Source organism: Carassius auratus, chromosome 31 (genome assembly GCF_003368295.1).
Source record: "Carassius auratus strain Wakin chromosome 31, ASM336829v1, whole genome shotgun sequence".
In the NCBI taxonomy this organism is placed as follows: Eukaryota; Metazoa; Chordata; class Actinopteri; order Cypriniformes; family Cyprinidae; genus Carassius; species Carassius auratus.
Genome location: NC_039273.1, coordinates 26,906,268 through 26,927,159, shown reverse-complemented (window position 1 = coordinate 26,927,159; position 20,892 = coordinate 26,906,268). Strand labels below are relative to the sequence as shown.

The window sequence follows — 20,892 nt, the reverse complement described above, 5'->3', positions numbered from 1 at the left end:
GATAATTAACTAGACACTAACGATTTGATCTCTCATTAGCTGGGAAGTGAAAATGATTTATGGTCTGAACACGAGCGCTGCTCTGTCTTACATGTATGTGATGGTAATTCATTCCCCACGCAGGCTGCAGACGTTAGATTGATTTTTTTTTGGCGAGAGACTGACGCTTTTGAGCAGCCGGTTAACCTCTCACCGGCGTGGGAAGACGAGCGCTCGTCTAATTAAATAAACGAGAGATGACACGGCAAGCCTGACGAGCACAATGTGTTTAAGTGTGTAAGATCAGCAGCTGCATCAAACGGTAATCACTGAAAGAGTTTGATTTAATTTACTAATATACGTTCTATATAAAGAGCACAGCCACCCACTGGAGAACACATGCTTCCTATTTCTGCATCTCATCAAGATTATCATCATTAACCAAAACCATTACAAAGATGAAAACCAGAAGAGAAAAATACATTGGGAGGCTGCTAAACAATAAACGCATGCATCAATAAATGCATAAACAAGTGATTAAAAGCAAGCATGCATAAATAAATAAATGCATGAATGCAAACATGCATAAATTAATAAATAAGTTAGTAAAAGCAAGCCTGCAAAAATAAATATTTAGGTGCATAAATGCAAGCATTCATAAACGAATAAATACATAAGTGAATATATGCAAGCATGCAAAAACAAATGCATTAATGGCATGAATGAATAAACAAATGCACAAATGAGTAAAAATAAGCAAGTTTAAACTGAAATCAAAAATAAGATCATAAATGTAAATATCCATAAACAAATATGTGAATAAATAAGTGAATAAATGCAAACATAAATACATAAATGTATTAATGCATGAAGAAATAAATTGATAAGTGAATAAAAACAAGCTTGCTCAAAATAGATATAAGGCATAAATGCAAGCATTAAAGACAAAAATCAATGCAATTAAACAAGATGTGCTTATCTGAGATATATATACTGTATATATATATATATATATATATATATATATATATATATATATATATATATATATATATATTACATCCTGTCCCATAAAACTAAAACTTATAATAAAGTTTATGAACTGAAACTAAATAAACTGAGATTGAACTTAAAAAGCAAACTCCAAAAAAGAAACAATACAAAGTAGTGAACCTTTCAAACCTATAATAATCCGAGTCATAGTTTCTTTGTTTTGTGTTGTTGATCTGATCTGCACACAATCACAGCAGTAATCATGTGTTTTTGGCGGTGGGACGCTCGTGAGGGACGCTGAAGGATGTTGATTTAGTGATTCAGCTGATGGTTTAATGATCTTGTCCTTCCTCTGACCCGGACTATTGTGTCCTGAACTGGGACCTTTGCTGCTCCAGAAAAGTCTCAATTGTCCCAAAGCAAATCAATATAAAAAAACAAGTGTGCGCTCATATCAAACTCACGTCATTCAGACTAATTTATCTGCTGTTCATTCAAATGTGAGATATATATATACAGATAAAAAGCAATCATGTATAGAATGATGCAATTAATTAAATACTTTGATTCTGCTGTGGTGAGCTGAACTGTGGTAAAATCATGTCTCTTTGATTTTCACTTAAGAGTGAGATAATAATGCATCATTCTGACTCCTATTCATACAAGAACTATCACTAAAATAATATTACTCTCAAGTCCCTTCACATTCAATTCAAACTTTATTTCTCCTAAGTGATAAATGATTTAAAGCAGTTCTATATCTGCTACACCTCTCACACACACACACACACACACACACAGGATCAGGTGCAGTGAGTTTCTAAAGCCTCTGTTGTTCCTGAACGGCCGCTGGCTACAGTCTCTCTCTCTCTCTCTCTCTCTCTCTCTTGCTTCATTTTTCTTTACTGTAGTATCTATTACTGCGGTGTCGCTATCACACTGTAATTAATCATCATTTTTTATCTGTGTCTCCTCTAATTGGTTCTCATCAGAACTCTGCTGCACCTCTCACACACACACACACACACACACACACACACAGACTGAAAGTGCTTCATAAAGGAAGATGAATTAAAGCCAGTGCCAGTCTGTGCTGATACTGAACATCAGACGTGTCTTCAGCACCGAGCAAGTGTAATGCAGCCACAGAAACACTGTTAACTCATGCATTTCATTATTATTACTATTTTTTTTATAATATCTGTAAATCCAACCCAGAGGTTATATTACTATTATAATTAAGAAAATATTTTGATAGGAAATATTAGAGAAAATAATTATCAGACAGAAATGTAAATTTAAATTTAAATATATTAATAAAAAAATATTATTATAAAATTACGTTCCAAATAGGGTCAGGGTCAAGATTTTTCAAAACAATAACTAGTTTTATTCAGCAAAAATAGTCAATAAGGACTTATAAATATTTTCTATTGAATAATTCTGTTCTTTTGAACTTTGGAGAATCCTGAAAAATAAAAAGCATCACAGTTTACAACATTGATAATAATCAGAAATGTTTCTTGAGCAATAAATCAGTATATTATTCTGATTTCTGAATATCATGTGACACTGAAGACTGGAGGAATGATGCTGAAAATACAGCGGAGCATCACAGAAATACATTATATTTGACTATATATATATTCACATAGAAAACAGCTGTTTTAAATTGGTATATTTTTTCATGATTTTGAAAACAAGTGTGTATTGCTCATCTCAGAAACCTATTTGTCATCATCTGGCTTGACAGCCCTTCAAACCACATTTCCCATGAGCCCCTCTCACTTCCTGCCAGCTGTGGTTTTCCCAAGCATCCGAGCGCCAGCTCACGATCACAGCGTTCAGACGCCACGAGGAAGGACTGTGTTTGTGTCTGATGCAGTTTTTGGGTCGGTTCTGACCACTAGAGAGCAAGAAGGGCCTTCAGATGGAAACCACAAGAACACAACACAACCCAACCGTCCAGAGAGAAACACACAGCCAAAACTGAGACAACGAGAAGAGCGGGAGTCCAGAAACACACACCCATCTGGACACACACAAACTGCTTTCCACTAACAGACAGCAGGACGAATCCTCCACCATCTGTGCTGCTTCAACTAAACAATACGACACTGTGTGTGTGTGTGTGTGTGTGTGTGTCTGGATAGAAATACTGTTCTCATCTGCTGCTCTTCTGATTAGATCAATGCGCTGGTTATTAAGTATCTTTGCAACAGTGTGTAGGAGTAACACTAGTTCATTATAATCTATGCACTCCTGATAAATAACCCCCATCACACACATGCACATGCTGAAGACGGTGGATTAACCAGAGATTATCATTGCATTGATCTGCACGTGTTATCAGGAGCGTCACATGCACTGGCATGTGTGTGTGTACATGTACATGTGTGCCATCTGATATATGGTGGGATTCAATTTCATCTGAAAAAAACATGCTGAATCAATGCAGCACTGCTGATATGAAAGTGTAGATTATATCATACATCATCATTATTAAGTGACTGTATGCAAGTGCATGAATGCAAACACATGTTGATGCCACATGACATCTAAAAAAAAGTTTTGGACTACAATTAACATTTGCATCATCAGCACTGCCACAAGAGGCGATAGAAAGGACATTATGCAGTCTTTCAAAACATCCTGATGCATAAACCTACGATTTTTTAAATCGTCTTTTTTAAAAAATTTTAAGGTCTTTTCTGCTCACCAACGCTGCTTTTACTTGATAAAAAATAATAATTATTATTATTGGGAAATATTTCTATTTAAAATATTTTTTTTTCTATGTGAATATATTGTAAAAATGTAATGTATTCTTGTGATGCAAAGCTGAATATCTAGAATTGTTACTCCAGTCATCTGTGGACGATTATTTCTGCGGCATAAAATGAAGTAAAAAACATGCTTCGGTAAATCATAACTATAAGATTAAATGTCCTAATTATGATAATTTAGTCAAAATTATGATACACTATATCATGGTTATGTGATAAAAATCTAAATTATGAAAAAGTGCATTTTTATATTTTTGTGGCATAATTTAGATTTTTTTTTTTTTTTCAAAATTATGATTTTTTTTTTTTTATGTGGCAGAAATTGACTTACATAAGTGTCACATGATCTGATTAATATACTGATTTGCTGCTCAATAAATATTTCTGATTATTATCAATGTTGAAAACAGCTGTGCTGCACAATATTTCTGTGGAAACTGTGATAAATGTTAACTTTTAGGGTTCACAGGTGAACAGAAAGTTCAAAAGAACAGCATTTATTTGAAATAGAAGTTTTTTTAGCATTGTAAATGTCTTTTACTGTCACTTTTGATCAAGTCAATGAATCCTTAGTAAAAAGAGTTTGTACTTCCCGATCGAATCTACTGACCCCAAACCCGAAACCGTGTGCTTCTGTCTGGATGAAGATGATGATGATGATGATGATGATGGTGGTGGTGGTGTGTAACTCACGGTGGTTCTCTGGCACTGGATGCTGGAGCTGTTGAAGCGCAGCGCCGTCACGCTCTGCGTCTCGCCCTGGATGTGGAAGATGCACTCGTAGTTCCTCTGACCGGACTGAGGCTGGGGAAGGTTACGAGCCGACAGCGTGATGGGCTTCGGGACGCCGACCGGGATGTAGATCTGAGTGGACGGCAGAATCTGAGGACAGTCCTGAGAAAGACAGACAGACATCTGTTATCATCAGTGGACTCAAACACGTCTGGAAAGAGACAGGATTCTTACTGAAACAACAGAACACAGGAAGGACATCGAGAGATCGCTCGTCTACAGCTGACATGTTTAACACTGGGTCAAACAAGCCTGATGGGAAACATGTGGAGCAACGAGAAACGAGCTGGACGCTGACATTATCTGGAGAATATCCCAGAATACCTCACTGCTCCGTCTCTGTGTGTGTGTGTGTGTGTGTGTGTGTGTGTGTGTGTACACTTGAGGAATAAAACATGAGTTAAGGTCTAAAACCATTACTGGATGTTCAAAAGAGATTTTAATGATTCTGAAAGAAGTCTCTTCTGCTCACCAACGATGCTCAACAAACATTTCTGATAATTATCAATGTTGAAAACATATTTTTGTGGAAACGGTGATACATTTTATTTTTCAGGATTCACAGATGAATAGAAATTTCAAAAGAAAAGCATTTGTTTGAAATAGAAATCATGTCTTAACTGTCCCTTTTGATTGATTTAATGCATCCTTGATGAATAAATAAATATATAGTATATTGCATGTATTCATATAAATATGAAACATATATACTGCTATAAAATCACTTGACTGGATTTATAAACATTACTAAATTTTAAGTTAACATTTGATGAATAGAAAGTTCAAAAGAATATCATTTATATGAAATAGGAAAAAATTATAAATGTTTTTACGGTTACTTTTGATAAATTTAATAAAAGAAAATATTGAATTATTAATGACATTAATAAATATGAATAAGTATAAAAAAATAATTATATTTTATATATATACACACACACACACACACACAAATGTATATTTATATGGATAATTAACCAAAATGATTATAAATAAAATATGTATTTATTCATATAAAATTAATTGTTTAATCTTCTGTAACATTATAAATGACTTTACTGTCAGTTTTAATCAATGTATTGAGTTTTTTTTTTTATAATCTTTCTGACGCCAAACCTTTGAAGAGTGTGAGCTGGACACACACAGGAACACACACACTCCACAGCCACAGTAACGCTCGGATGAAACCATTCATGTATGAACACCATAAAAACAGTGTTACTGATGGGAAGACATTCAGAGAACTGAGAGAGAGAGAGAGAGAGAGAGAGAGAGAGAGAGAGAGAGAGAGAGAGAGAGAGAGATAGCGAGAGAGCGAGAGAGAGAGAGAGAGAGAGAAAGAATAAGATCTCATGCTAAATGATGTGATGTGAGGATGAGACCAAGAGCAGACATCACTGGATTCCTCCAGGTGTCAAACCCAAGGAGATTCTTCTGATGTTACTCTGATTTGATCTGTAATCTGACTGTATTTTTGGTAACAGCGCTGGTTTCCTGTCTCTTGCTTATTTAGTGTAAAGAGTGACCACAGCAGTGTCCGGTCAGCCGCCCACAAGTCTGTGAACCACAGCGACCTACAGAAGTAGACGAGCAATGAGGAAGCATGTTTGCTGAGTAAGTGTTCGAAATGCTCCGCCAGGATTTTTAGAAACCTTGAGCTTTACGGCCAAACAACGTTCATCATGGTCAGCCAAACTGAAGATCCTTTAGTAAAAGAAAATAATAAAGGCATAAAGTACCATTCAAACGTTTGGGGTCAGTAAGATCGCTTTAAGAAGAAACTTAATATTTTATTCATCAAGGATGCATTAAATCAATCAAAAGGGACAGTTAAGATGTGATTTTCAAACTAATGCTTTTCTTTTGAACTTTCTATTCATCCGTGAATCCTGAAAAATAAAATGCATCACGGTTTCCATGCATCAACTGTTTTCAACATTGATGATAATCAGAAATGTTTCATGACTAGCGAATCAGTATATTAGAATAACACTGAAGACTGGAGAAATGATGCTGAAAATTCAGCTCTGTATCACAGAAATAAATTACATTTTAATATATATTCACACAGAAAATACCTATATTAATTTGTAATAACATTTCAAAATTTTTACTGTATTTGCTATTAATAAGTACTACTTTAACTAGTTTTTGATCAAATAAATGCAGCCTTGGTGACACAAGTACTGTATTAACACTGCAGCAGAAGCAGCTCAAAGACTACTGGCTTTACTTTAACTATGCCAAACCTGCTCCCAAAATATCATATATCCCACCATTAAAAACATTAATATTTGATCCGAAGCACAAGAGCCATAAAATCCACTTTCAACACTGAAGAAAACAGATTGTGCAATAAACGGCAAACGAGCCGTAACACTTCCAGAAGCCCATCAGAAAGCCACTGATCATCTCAAGTCAGTGTGTGCTGAACTAATTTAAATGTTTACATTTAATCTATTTAATTTAAATGGCCTCGTTTAAATATCTCCCTGTTAAATTGAACGGAAAGCAAACGTCGTTTAGATGTCTTCAGTGTGTGATCACCCATCGACACACACTCTATAGTCAAGGATCTGTTCCCTAGTGAGTCACCAGTGCTGTCTACATAGGGAACCGCCTTCAAACACTGCATCCTGACTGAACTAGTGAACACACGACTCTACTAACAAATCAACATGTTGCTATGCTGAAAAAAAGTGGATAATTAAAGCATAAATACACACAACACACAATCATTTGGTGCAACTGAACTGCTTTTTCATATTAAATGAAGAAAGTCAATATTTCTCTAGGCTCTGTCTGCTATCTTGGATGATTTGTGCTGCTTTCAGGCTCCTTTGGGAACTTAAGTCTACAAGTTTGGAAATGTGAGTTTGCTCAGTGAAGAAATAAATGGATGCAACGGGGAACTCCTTTAGTTCTCTCTTTTTAAAATAACTAAGACAAGAAGGTTTAAAGTGTTAATTCAAGAAAACGAACTTATGTTTTGAGTATTTTGTTTTACTTGCAGTGGCACAGAAAAGACATTCACAAATGCAGTTGTCACACAGGCCTCTCGTCTCAAAATTCACTTAAATGAGTAATAGTTACTGTAATATGTACGGTCATTCTTCATAATTCTTCATCAACAATAAACTTTTTTTTAAATAAATTAATTGCAGAGTCAAAAATGTACCATTACAACTTATTTATTTTATCAATATCAATCAGCGTTGTTAATGTTAACTAAAACCATTAAAATAATTTTTGGTAATTGAAATAAATCTAATATAAAATATAAATATGACATGAAAACATGAAACATGAAAATTAGAAATGTTGCCTTGACAGTTAATGGAAATTAAATTAAGTTATATTAAAATGGAAATAATAAATTAAAGCTTAATAGAAATATATAAAAAAAGACAAATTCACAAAACAAGATTAAAAAGTAAACAAATTAAAAATGAATATATAAAAATATAAAAATAAAAGGTCATTTAAAAAAAGAAAAAATAATATAATAGTAAATAAATAATAAAATAAATATCACATGAAATACCTAAAAATTAGAAATGTTGCCTTGGCAAGTAACTGAAATAAATATAAATAAATTAAAGCTAAATAGAAATATAAAAAAATAATAATATAAATGACAAATTAACAAACCAAAATTATGAAAACTAACAAATAAAATGTTAAAAATATAAAAGCTAATTCAAAACAATCGTAGATAATAAATAATACTAGAATAATACTGATTCCAACTACTGATTTTCCATGAGTCATGGTCCACTAATTAATGTTTCCAACTTCAAATCCAGGCACTCGTGTTTCACACCTCATAAACACGATCATTCACACCTGAATGAAACATGATTCATGACTCACCCCAATGCATTCTGGGAATGTCTTTTTAGGGGTCTTTTGAAGGATACAATGAGACCCCGCTATAGAATTCAACAGAAACGAGTTATCTAACGAGACAGCACAGAGCTGCTGCCTATCTTCAGGATGCCAATGAGCCCTAAAAATACTGTCTAGGTAGGCAGCACACCAGCATAGGGAGCACAGCTACCCTCCGACATGCTAAAAATAACAAGTGATGCATATAAACATGAAAGCGATGGAAGCGTGAGAGAATGCATGCTGGTGAGAAGGTGTCGGACAAGAACAAAGAAAGAGAGAAAGAGAGAGAGAGAAGACAAGAGAGGAGAGGACAGGAAGTAATCACTCTGATAAAGTAATTTCTCTTTCTCTTCTCCTCCTCTGGTTTAATTATTCAAAGTGGATTAGATCTGTGCTTCAGCTGCCCAATGCTTCCCAGAGATGAATATTACACAGAGAGAGAGAGAGAGAGACAGAGAGAGAGAGAGAGAGAGAGAGAGAGAGAGAGAGAGAATGGAAAGATGAAACGGTGGCAGATAAGAACTGAGAATAAAGGAACACAGCAGAGAGAAGAAAAAAAACTAATGCTGGAGCAGAGAATTGTGGGTAATGGGGTCAGAGGTGATGCTAAAGGTCATGTGACCTGTTCTCAAGGTCCCTCTGGAATGCAGGCGCTGTAATTATTGCTGTAGTCATGTGATAAAACTCCTGCTGGAGAACGCTGACTTTAACCGGCTGTCACTCGCCGTCTCACAAGAGAGTCGGGAAGATGAGGAGGAATCCTACAGGAGGAATATCGGCACGTCGGGACACGAACAGTGAAAGAACAGACAGCGTAAGAGCAAATCATGTGTTAGAGATGAAGCGCACTGATTCAAGTCTTTTCCATCTCAGAGCCTCTAACAGACACATCACTATCTCTTTCTGTTATACTCCACTGGTGAACAAACACTCGGCACAGACCTTCAGAGGAGCGCAGAAGACCAATGCATGAGTGAAGGTACATAAAATCACCAGAGACACAATAACAACTGTTAACATGATTTACATTAAACCACATTACATTAAAAACTACAGTGGCTGTGCATTCTGATTTATCCATTTAAGATACTGTTCAAACGTTTTTAAGAAATTAATACTTTTATTCATCAAGGATGCATTGAATGGATCCAAATTGACAGTAAAGTCATTTGTAATGTTACAAAAGATTTCTACTTTAAATAAATGCTGTTCTTTTGTGAATCCTGAAAATAAAATGCATCACGGTTTCTGAAGATCATGTGACACTGAAGACTGGAGGAATGATGCTGAAAATACAGCTGTGCATCACAGAAATAAATTACACTTTAACACAGATTCACACAGAAAACAGCCGTTTTAAATTATAAAAATATTTCACTTTTTTTTTTACTGTATTTTGATTAAATAAATGCAGCCTTGGTGAACAGAAGTGCAAATCACAACTAATTAATTATATTACAGTAGATTGCATGAAATGAACTAACACTAGGATTTCTTTTAAATTATTACAAATAATTTGCACTCAACACTGATTTCTAGCCAAATAAATGATTTTAGAGCTGAGCTAAAGTGAAAACGAATGTTTGCAAAACATTGACATTTCCATGACATCGAATCTAAGAAATCATCATTTTCAAATTTCCCCAGAACAAATTTCCCCATGACTAAACGTTTCACTTCCCACTTTCATTTCTTCCTGGTGAGATCATTTTAAAATCATTAATAATTTTTTTTTTTAAATAAAACCTCTGCCTAGTGTTATTAAAACTGTGGTAAAGTATCTCACAGGAAGTTTTTTTATTATTATTATAATTTCAAAGCCAGTAAGTGATGCTTCATTGACAGGAAGTGAACAGATTTCAGGAAAATATTTATTCTGACGAACCTGCATGAACTCTGACTCAAATGTGGTCTATTATATGTATAAAATCACTCCGTCTGATCGGCTGAGGAACCTTCCAGAGCCTCTTTAGACTCTACTGATGTTCACAAGCTGTCAGTGGACGGTTCGCACGGTTCACAGACACGCTTCCACACGCAAACGCCCTTCCTTCCTGAGGCCCGTACTTTATTTTCCAGCTCTTCCCTGCTTCTGGTGAAATACATGGCATCACATCTATAATGTAATCTCCCACGTTAGTGCCAGCACCTTCCCACATGCCCCTCATTCGGCTCACACTTTCTCCCTCGCACACATCTGGAGTCTATTAGAGGAAACCAGCGCGTTTCATCTGCTCTCCTACAGGCTTTTAAAACACTGAATTATGGGAGATTCCCAGCGGACTCACACTCAGCCAATGAGTGAGCGTCGATGACCCGACTCTCTCGTCTTATCTCACTCCTCTCGCTCGCAACAGTGCAACAGATCGAGTTTCTCAAGAGTGAAAACCTGAGGAGGAGGATGTGTGAGCGATCACACGAGAGATAAACACGGCGAGATGCATCAGGTTTCCAGTGTCAACTCAGTGAAAGTGAGAACAAATCAATGTCAGCCAATCAGAACACATTACACTGGCACTGTGTGACCCTTGTGATGTGATGCACTCAAACTGGATATTAAATGAGGAGAAAACGGATGGGGACTTGATTTTATCCATCAGATCGGATTGGATGAATTGAATTCAGTCATTTACATAGCACAGCATGCTTTACAGTAAACGGGACATTTGGGTTATTATAGTTAACAAACCTTAAAAAAAACAAAAAAAAAACTTTTTGTTACTATAAAATTAATGTTAAACGAAAAATAGTAAAAAAAAAAAAACAATATTAATAAAAAACACTTTCAGTTAGCTGAAGGCAACAATTCTCATTTTAATTTAGCTTAACTTAAAAATAAAACAGATAAAAAAAATAAATAAAATAAAACAGATAAAAAATAAAAAAATAAAACAGATACTGAAAAACAACTAAAATAAACATTAATAAAAATATAAAAATACATATCAATATATATATATATATATATATATATATATATATATATATATATATATATATATATATTTTTTTTTTTTTTTTTTTTTTTGAAAGAAATTAATATTTGTATTCATCAAGGACACACTGATAAAAAGTGCCAGTAAAGACATTTATAATGTTACAAAAGATTTTTTCAAATAAATGCTTTTCCTTGTATCGGTGTATGTATCGGTTTCGACAAAAATATTGCTCAGCACAACCGTTTTCAACATTGATAATAGTCAGAAATGTTTCTTGAGCAGTAAATCATCATATCAGAATGATTTCTGAAGATCATGCGACACTGAAAAAAAATCAGCTTTGATCACAGAAATAAATTACAATTTAAATGATATACACACAGCAAACAGTTATTTTTAATTGTAATAATATTTCACAATTTCTTACTGTATGTTTGATCACATAAATGCATTGGTGAGCAAAAAAGAGACCTCTTTCAAATAAAGCAGTGTGTAGTAATTTGAGGATGTTTCTTACCTCCGACATGTTGACGCGTCCCTCCTGGAAGGAGCAGTCGTTGGCGTTCTGTGTGCACAAGTGTCTGTATTTACACCAGTGACACGGGAACGAGCCGTTCACACAGGACAAGCACCTGGACAGATACAGAAAAATACAGATGAGACACAGAATCAAGGCAAACCACACATAACAGAGTCAGAAAACACCTCTGACCTCACACGCTCTCATTCCGCCCTTCAAAGACTGAGAAATAATCTCTCATTCCCTCACAAAGATCCACTTTAGTAGGTGTCTCCGGTTTAAAAAAAAAAAGTGAGCGATGACAAAAGAGAGAGAGAGAGAGAGAGATCAAAAAGACACGAGGACTTTCCATTAAAACATGAGCAGAGTAGATAAGAAAAGAGAGAGAAGGCTGAAATATGTGCCAAAAAATAGTGCACTATTTGCAGCGGTCTTCTAAGGGGACATATTAACTAAAACACAATATTTTAGATGACTGATCTGGAACCGTACATACAGACAGAAACTCAAAATACCCAAACAAGTATTAGTGAACTGGCTCATTTTTAATCGATCGCAGCGTCTCACAGACACTCTGAAAGCATCGGACGCTTCGGACCGCTAAACAAAGTCATTTTTTTCAATTATTCAGCATTAAGTCCAGCAAATTGTTCACTCAGTGACATTAATTGATGCTTTAGGACAAAGAGCTCTGACCTCATAATGGTTTCAAGCACCGGGTGTAATTGACCAATCAGCTGTTGCGTTGAGAGCAGCTGTCCAATCAGAGTTGAGAAATCATTGCCTAATGAAATCTGGTATCTTAAAGATCAGCATTCACAAAGCTTTTTACAATGATTCGATTGTGTTATAAGATAAATCAGTTAAATAAGAAAAAAAGAAAAGAAAAAAAATGACAAATGTCATGCCAATAAGCAACTTGAACTTAAGAGAAAGAGAGAATATATATAATTTTACATAAAATAAAATAATGATTTTAACATTTAACAGGATTTGATTGTTATCAGATAAAGTAGAAAATATATACAATTGTAATTTAATATATATATATATATATATATATATATATATATATATATATATATATATATATATATATATATATATATATATATATATATATATATATATATATATATATATATATATATATATATATATATACACAATAAAGGATGCATTTCATTCTGTTCCACGAGCAGCTTTGGGACGTTCTGATCACCTTCTGGTTCATCTTATACCGTCCTACAGGCAGAAACTAAAATCAGCTAAACCTGTATCAAGGACTGTAAAAAGATGGACTAATGAAGCAGAGCAGGATTTACAATCTTGTTTTGACCTCACTGATTGGAGTGTTTTTGAAGCTGCTGCCACCGATCTGGATGAACTCACAGAGACCGTAACATCATATATCAGTTTCTGTGAGGATATGTGTATTCCTACAAAGACTCAACTAATTTACAATAATGACAAACCGTGGTTCACTGCAAAACTCAGACAGCTCCGTCAGGCCAAAGAAGATGCTTACGTGAAGGGGGACAATGTCTTGTATAAACAGGCTAAATACACATTGGAAAAGGAGATCAAAGTGGCAAAGAGGAATTATTCTGAAAAAATAAGGACTCAGTTCACTTCCAACGACTCCGCATCAGTGTGGAAAAGTCTAAAGAACATCACCAATTACAAGACACCAGCCCCCAGCACCGTAGAGAATCAACGACTGGCAGACGATCTGAACGAGTTTTACTGCAGGTTTGAAAGAACACCCATCACCTGCCCTGAACGCCTCCCCACAAAAACATTCACACCCTTCACAACTCCTGCAACCAGCCCTGAATGCCTCTCCAAACTACCGTTCACACCATTAACAGCTCCTGCAACCCATCCTGAACACCTCTCCAATCAAGCACTCTCACCATTCTCACCTCCTGCATCCCCCCTCTCCCCCACACCTGCAATTCAGATCAGCGAGGATGCGGTGCGCCAGGTCTTCCGGAAGCAAAAAAGGAAAAAAGCACCAGGCCCAGATTGTGTTACACCAGCCTGTCTGAAATCCTGTGCTGACCAGCTGGCCCCCATCTTCACACAGATCTTCAACAGATTGCTGGAGCTGTGCGAAGTCCCATCATGCCTCAAACGTTCCACCATCATCCCCATCCCTAAGAAACCCAAAATTACAGGACTAAATGACTACAGGCCTGTGGCTCTAACGTCTGTAGTCATGAAGTCATTTGAAAAACTGGTGCTGGCCCACCTGAAGGACATCACTGGGCCCTTGCTGGATCCTCTTTAGTTTGCCTACAGAGCAAACAGGTCTGTGGACGATGCAGTAAACATTGGACTGCATTATGTTCTGCAACACCTAGACAGACCGGGGACTTATGTGAGGATCCTGTTTGTGGACTTCAGCTCGGCATTCAACACGATCATCCCAAACCTCCTCCTGCCCAAACTAAATCAGCTCTCCGTGCCCACCTCCATCTGTCAGTGGATCAACAGCTTCCTGACAGACAGGCAGCAGCTAGTGAGGCTGGGAAAATACACATCCAGCACCCGTACAATCAGCACCGGAGCTCCCCAGGGCTGCGTTCTCTCCCCACTGCTCTTCTCCCTGTACACTAATGATTGCACATCTAAGGACCCCTCTGTCAAGCTCCTGAAGTTTGCAGATGACACCACACTCATCGGCCTCATTCAGGACGGTGACGAGTCTGCTTACAGACAGGAGGTAAAAGAGCTGGCTGTCTGGTGCAGTCTCAACAACCTGGAGCTTAACACGCTCAAAACAGTGGAGATGATCGTGGACTTCAGGAGAAACCCCCCTGCACTCCCCCCACTCACCATCATGAACAGCACTGTGACTGCAGTGGAGTCATTCAGGTTCCTGGGAACCACCATCTCTCAGGACCTGAAGTGGGACATTCACATTGACTCCATTGTGAAAAAGGCCCAGCAGAGGTTGTACTTCCTTCTCCAGCTGAGGAAGTTTAACCTGCCACAGGAGCTGCTGAAACAGTTCTACTCCACCATCATTGAATCCATCCTCTGCACTTCAGTAACTGTCTGGTTCAGCTCAGCTTCTAAATCTGACCTCAGAAGAATACAGAGAGTAGTCCGGACTGCTGAGCGAATCATCGGTTCAACTCTCCCATCTATTCAAGAACTGTACTTATCCAGAGTGAGAAAAAGGGCTGTCAAAATCACTCTGGACCCCTCACATCCAGCACACTCCCTCTTTGAACTGTTGCCATCTGGTCGACGCTACAGAGCACTGAGCACTAGAACGACCAGACACAGGACCAGTTTCTTCCCTCAGGCAATCCATCTTCTGAACAGCTGATAATAATGGCGAACACACTACACTTTATATTTATATGCACACACACTTTATTTATCTAACACACATACTTAGTATACACTTAATTTTGCACACAATATATATGTACATACATAACTTCACTTTGTAATATACCTGCCTACAATTGTCATTTGTATATTGTCATTCACTGTCTACATATTTGTATTTTTATTCTTTTATTATGTGTTTTATGTTCTGTCGCTGTCATTCTGTTGTACTGCGGAGCTTCTGTCACGAAAACAAATTCCTCGTATGTGTAAACATACCTGGCAATAAAGCTGATTCTGATTCTGATTCTGATATATATATATATATATATATATATATATATATATATATATATATATATATATATATATATATATATATATATATATATATATATATATATATATATATATATATATATATATATATATTATTTTTTTTAAAAATGCATAACATTTACTATGTCATATTTATATTCTTTTTTTACATTCAATAAAAATAAAATATTTACAGGACAATTTTAGTTTATAAAATCTCACTTTTCTTTAAAACCCTAAATCATTCAGCACGCTGTCTAATTTTATAAGCACTGTGAGTATTTTATTCAGCAGCGCTAAAGGATTCTGATGCATAATTGTTGCATCTCTGAGTCCCGTGAGGAAGCACAAGCACATGTGGTGGAGTGTGTGTGTGTGTGTGTGTTTGTTTGTGTAGGTAATGATCCCCCATCGAGGCACCATTTGTCAGTTTGTTAATGCTGCGTTTCCAGAGACACATAATCTGCTAATCAGCAGGAATAAATCCAAAGGGTGGCCGTAATGGAGAACAAATGGATGCAGGTGAAACACACAACATGCCTGAGATATGCAAGAACATACATAAACAGATAAAGACAGTACAGACTGACTCTCTGAAAAAGTCACAATGCAATACTCCTTAGTCAGGATAAAAGAATAAAAACAAGTCCATGAGAGACAGACGTTCAGGTTCATCATGATGTACTGTTGTGTGCTGGTTGTGGATTAGACTTTAAAAGAAATTAGTTTTTCCCTTGCACTAAAACTAAAACTAAATTGTACTGTAAAAAAGCTAAAAAAAAAAAAGTGACTTTGTATCTTACAATTCAGACTTTTTTCAGAATTTAGAATTTATTCAGAATTATGATATATAAACTCACAATTCTGAGAATAATTTCACAACTGCGAGATTTAAACAACTGTGAGAAAGTCAGGACTGTGAGATATAAAAATTCACAATTGAGAAAAAAGCGAGATATAAACTCGCAATAGTGAGAAAAAAGTGAGAATTCTAAGATATAAACTCACAATAGTGAGAATTATGAGATACAAACTCTCAATAGTGAGAATTATGAGATATAAACTCACAATAGTGAGAAAAGTGAGAATTATGAGATATAAACTCACAACAGTGAGAATTATAAGATATAAACCTTGTAGTTATGGGAAAGTCTGAATTATGAGATATAAACTCACAATTGTGAGAAGAAAGTGAGAATTATGAGACAAACTCTCAAAAGTGAGAAAAATGAGAATTATGAGATATAAACTCACAAAAGTGAGAATTATGAGATATAAACCTTGCAGTTGTGAGAAAGTCTGAATTATGAGATATAAACTCTCAAGAGTGAGAAAAGTGAGAATTATGAGATATAAACTCTCAAAAGTGAGAAAAGTGAGAATTATGAGATATAAACTCTCAAAAGTGAGAAAAATGAGAATTATGAGATATAAACTCACAAAAGTGAGAAAAATGAGAATTATGAGATATAAACTCACAAAAGTGAGAAAAATGAGAATTATGAGATATAAACTCACAAAAGTGAGAAAAATGAGAATTATGAGATATAAACTCTCAAAAGTGAGAAAAGTGAGAATTATGAGATATAAACTCTCAAAAGTGAGAAAAATGAGAATTATGAGATATAAACTCACAAAAGTGAGAAAAATGAGAATTATGAGATATAAACTCACAAAAGTGAGAAGAAAGTGAGAATTATGAGACACAAACTCTCAAAAGTGAGAAAAATGAGAATTATGAGATATAAACTCACAAAAGTGAGAATTATGAGATATAAACCTTGCAGTTGTGAGAAAGTCTGAATTATGAGATATAAACTCACAATTGTGAGAAAAAAGTGAGAATTATGAGATACAAACTCTCAAGAGTGAGAAAAGTGAGAATTATGAGATATAAACTCTCAAAAGTGAGAAAAGTGAGAATTATGAGATATAAACTCTCAAAAGTGAGAAAAGTGAGAATTATGAGATATAAACTCTCAAAAGTGAGAAAAGTGAGAATTATGAGATATAAACTCACAACAGTGAGAATTATAAGATATAAACTCACAAAAGTGAGAAAAATGAGAATTATGAGATATAAACTAACAAAAGTGAGAATTATGAGATATAAACTCACAAAAGTGAGAATTATGAGATATAAACTCACAAAAGTGAGAATTATGAGATATAAACTCACAATAGTGAGAAAAGTGAGAATTATGAGATATAAACTCTCAAAAGTGAGAATTATGAGATATAAACTCACAAAAGTGAGAATTATGAGATATAAACCTTGCAGTTGTGAGAAAGTCTGAATTATGAGATATAAACTCACAATAGTGAGAAAAGTGAGAATTATGAGATATAAACTCGCAAAAGTGAGAATTATGAGATAAACTCACAATTGTGAGAAAAAAGTGAGAATTATGGTATAAACTCATAATTGCAAAAAAGAAAAAATTATAAGATATAAACTTATAATTTATATAAACTTGTAGTTGTGAGACAAAGCTAGAATTATGAGATATAAAGTAAAAATTGTGAGAAAAAAGTATTTTAAGTCAATCATGCCTGTCAAAAACATTTCCAGTGGAAAATTTTCATAAAAACATAAAACCGTACGTCCATCCACCACTGGTTCATTTTCATGCAGCTCATTTTATAAAATGTTCTGTCTATCCTGTATGAAGTATCAAGTTTATTTGTAACCTTTTTTTCCACATTATCTTTCTCCTCCATGTTTAACCCCAGCCCATTACCAATTCAGTTTAAACTATGCAATCTGGTTCACTCAAAGCAGAGCTTTCTTAAAATAAGTGGTGAGGAGATAATAAATGTGACCTTATTTTTCTCCCTGACCCTTGCACCAATCCCGAGAGACGGTTTAATCCCCATCCCGTCTGGAGTGGGGCTGATTGAAGGGGTCTCTGGTTTAAGCCCCTCACGCTGAGCTCGGGCGATGATTTCAGGGTGTTCCCTGATCAGCGATCAGCATAAACCCTCACAAAAGCTGGAGGAGGGGAAATCTAACACTCGCTCTCTCATCGGGACGGTCATTTCCTTCACTCACATTCATTAAGATGCTGAGTTGTTCTAAAGCCTCCTGCAAAACGGACACCGAACACCTCCGATAGCCCTCATCATGGACAAACTCCATTTGGATGAATCTCACAAAAAAGCTGCCAGGTCATATTTCTTCTCAAAAAGAAAGGAGACAAGAAACTGTAAAAAAAAAAATTAAGCATGCTTTCAAAACCATTAAGATGTTTTGCACTGTGATTTATTTATTTTTTTATGAAAATTAAGCACTTTGTTTTCCCCATTCTTTTATTTTATTTTCCTGGTTCATGATTATGATTCTCAACTGTCATTAAGTAACAATGATTTTCCTTTTTTTTTTTGTCATTTAAATCTGCTAAAAAAGGAGGTAGTACAAAAACTAGTGTCTGTCATACATTGAGTTAAATCACTTATTTGCAATAAAGATGAGATTTTTGCATTAATAAATAAAGAATAAAAAATAGATAGATAAAAAATAGATAATAAAAAATATCTATATTATTCTAAAGAAAAAGCTGTATGTGATGAACGATAAATTGAGGTAAGGTTATATTTTAAATTATGAAAATATAATAAAAATAGGCTTTTCAATTAGAAAAAAATAAATAATAAATATTAATATAAATTAAATATATGAATAAAATATCAGAAAATAAATATTAAAATAAATATAAATTAATAAAAAAATTAAGAGGAAATATGACCTGGAAATATTCTTGACCGGTTTCGTGAAAGTCACACATAATTCTCTTTATCATCTACAGCTTCAACAAAGTCCACACTAACACTTTATTATCCAAATACAGTCCTCTAAATTGCAGTTGTGCTTTTAGAGATGTGGACGCACTGAATAAAAAAAGCATACTATTATCCAATTATGATAATACTCATATGCAGAGTGTATTTTTCAAGTACACAAGCTGGTCTTATCAGAAAAGAGCTGTGTGACCTAGTTTTAAATCTCACTGCTGATTGTGTGCGTGTGTGTGTGTGTATGTGAATGTGAAGGTACTCAGAGGTGTGTGTGTGTGTATTATATCTCAGGAGACAGCTTTGGGCTCATCTGTCCTGCAATAAGACACTACACACCGACCTCCCAAAAGAGTCTGGACCCATCTGGAGCGTCTTAGAAGCACACATGACACACAAACTCATTGAGACGTTCAGCTGGGGGTCCCACTATCTGCAGGACTCGAACCGCAGTCTGTTTTCAAGAGAATTACTGTCAATCAGCACGACAGAAATATGACCCCCGAGTGGTGAGGGGCTTGTGGGTAAAACGAGAAGAGCACAGATAGAGAGAGAGAGAGAGAGAGAGAGAGAGAGAGAGAGAGAGAGAGAGAGAGAGAGAGAGAGAGAGAGAGAGAGAGAGAGACACTCACGATCTGTGGATGCTGCAGTTGTAGAAGGTGAAATCCACACTGGCGAACTTCTGCCCCGTTTCCCTCGATTTCAGATACAGCTTCACCACATGAGTGTCTTCTTCAGAGGGACAAATAAAAGAGAAAAGAGGTTAGTAAGATCTCTGCTTCTGGATGAAGAACGGCAGAAAAAGCTGATATAAGCTGCTATTTAAACACTAACATCGTTTAATCAAGTCTACGGCTTCATCCTAATTCATAAGCTTCTACTATAAGCATGTACTTCACTGATGAAGGGAAAGTACTGGACACAGAGCATCAGAAAACTGATTTATATATAGTTTTACTTTATATATAGTTTTATTTTACAAGATTTTATTTTATTTAATGTTTTATTACAAATAAGACAAATGCTCTTTTATGGTTTTTGTTTAAGTTTACTATAATATCCCTGCTGTTCACTACCCAGGCACCTTCAGGATATTGTGTTTGTATTAACATACTAAGATTTGAGACTCTGAAATGAAGCAATTATGATTCCTTCCTTTTTTCTTTTTTTTTTTTTTTTACAAAAATTTTTTTTTTGCTCAGACAATTAAAAATCATGAAAAAGAATTGCAAACGGCATTTTAATTATGCAGGGTCAAAACCGTCGTGCACATACTGAATGCACACTATTTTCAAAACTATTAAGTATTTTTAGTTTCAATATTTTTCCTTAATGCAACCTGATCTTATTAAGAGCGTCTTCTCAATCCTCAATCCTGTTTGGGACACAATAATCCCTCAGACCCTACAGGACAGTTATAATGATGATCTGAAAACAAAACCACTGAGTGTATCTGTGGAACAGACTGAAGGTGTTGTATAATATAACATAAGCAGTCAAGCGCTGGATCACTGATGTTCTTCAAGACTTTAAGATT

The 20,892-nt window shown here is 35.3% G+C and overlaps 1 protein-coding gene across 1 annotated transcript in view; it reads right to left on the bottom strand.

The window, feature by feature from the left end:
• LOC113051011 (plexin-A1-like) overlaps positions 1 to 20,892 on the bottom strand; it is a 103,410-nt gene that overhangs the window by 31,590 nt on the left and 50,928 nt on the right. The window contains exons 8-10 of the mRNA XM_026214585.1: positions 19,988 to 20,087; positions 11,898 to 12,012; positions 4,452 to 4,652 (exon numbers count right to left, since the gene is read on the bottom strand). Coding sequence (XP_026070370.1) covers positions 4,452 to 4,652; positions 11,898 to 12,012; positions 19,988 to 20,087 — 416 coding nt within the window. The remainder of the gene's footprint in view (positions 1 to 4,451; positions 4,653 to 11,897; positions 12,013 to 19,987; positions 20,088 to 20,892) is intronic.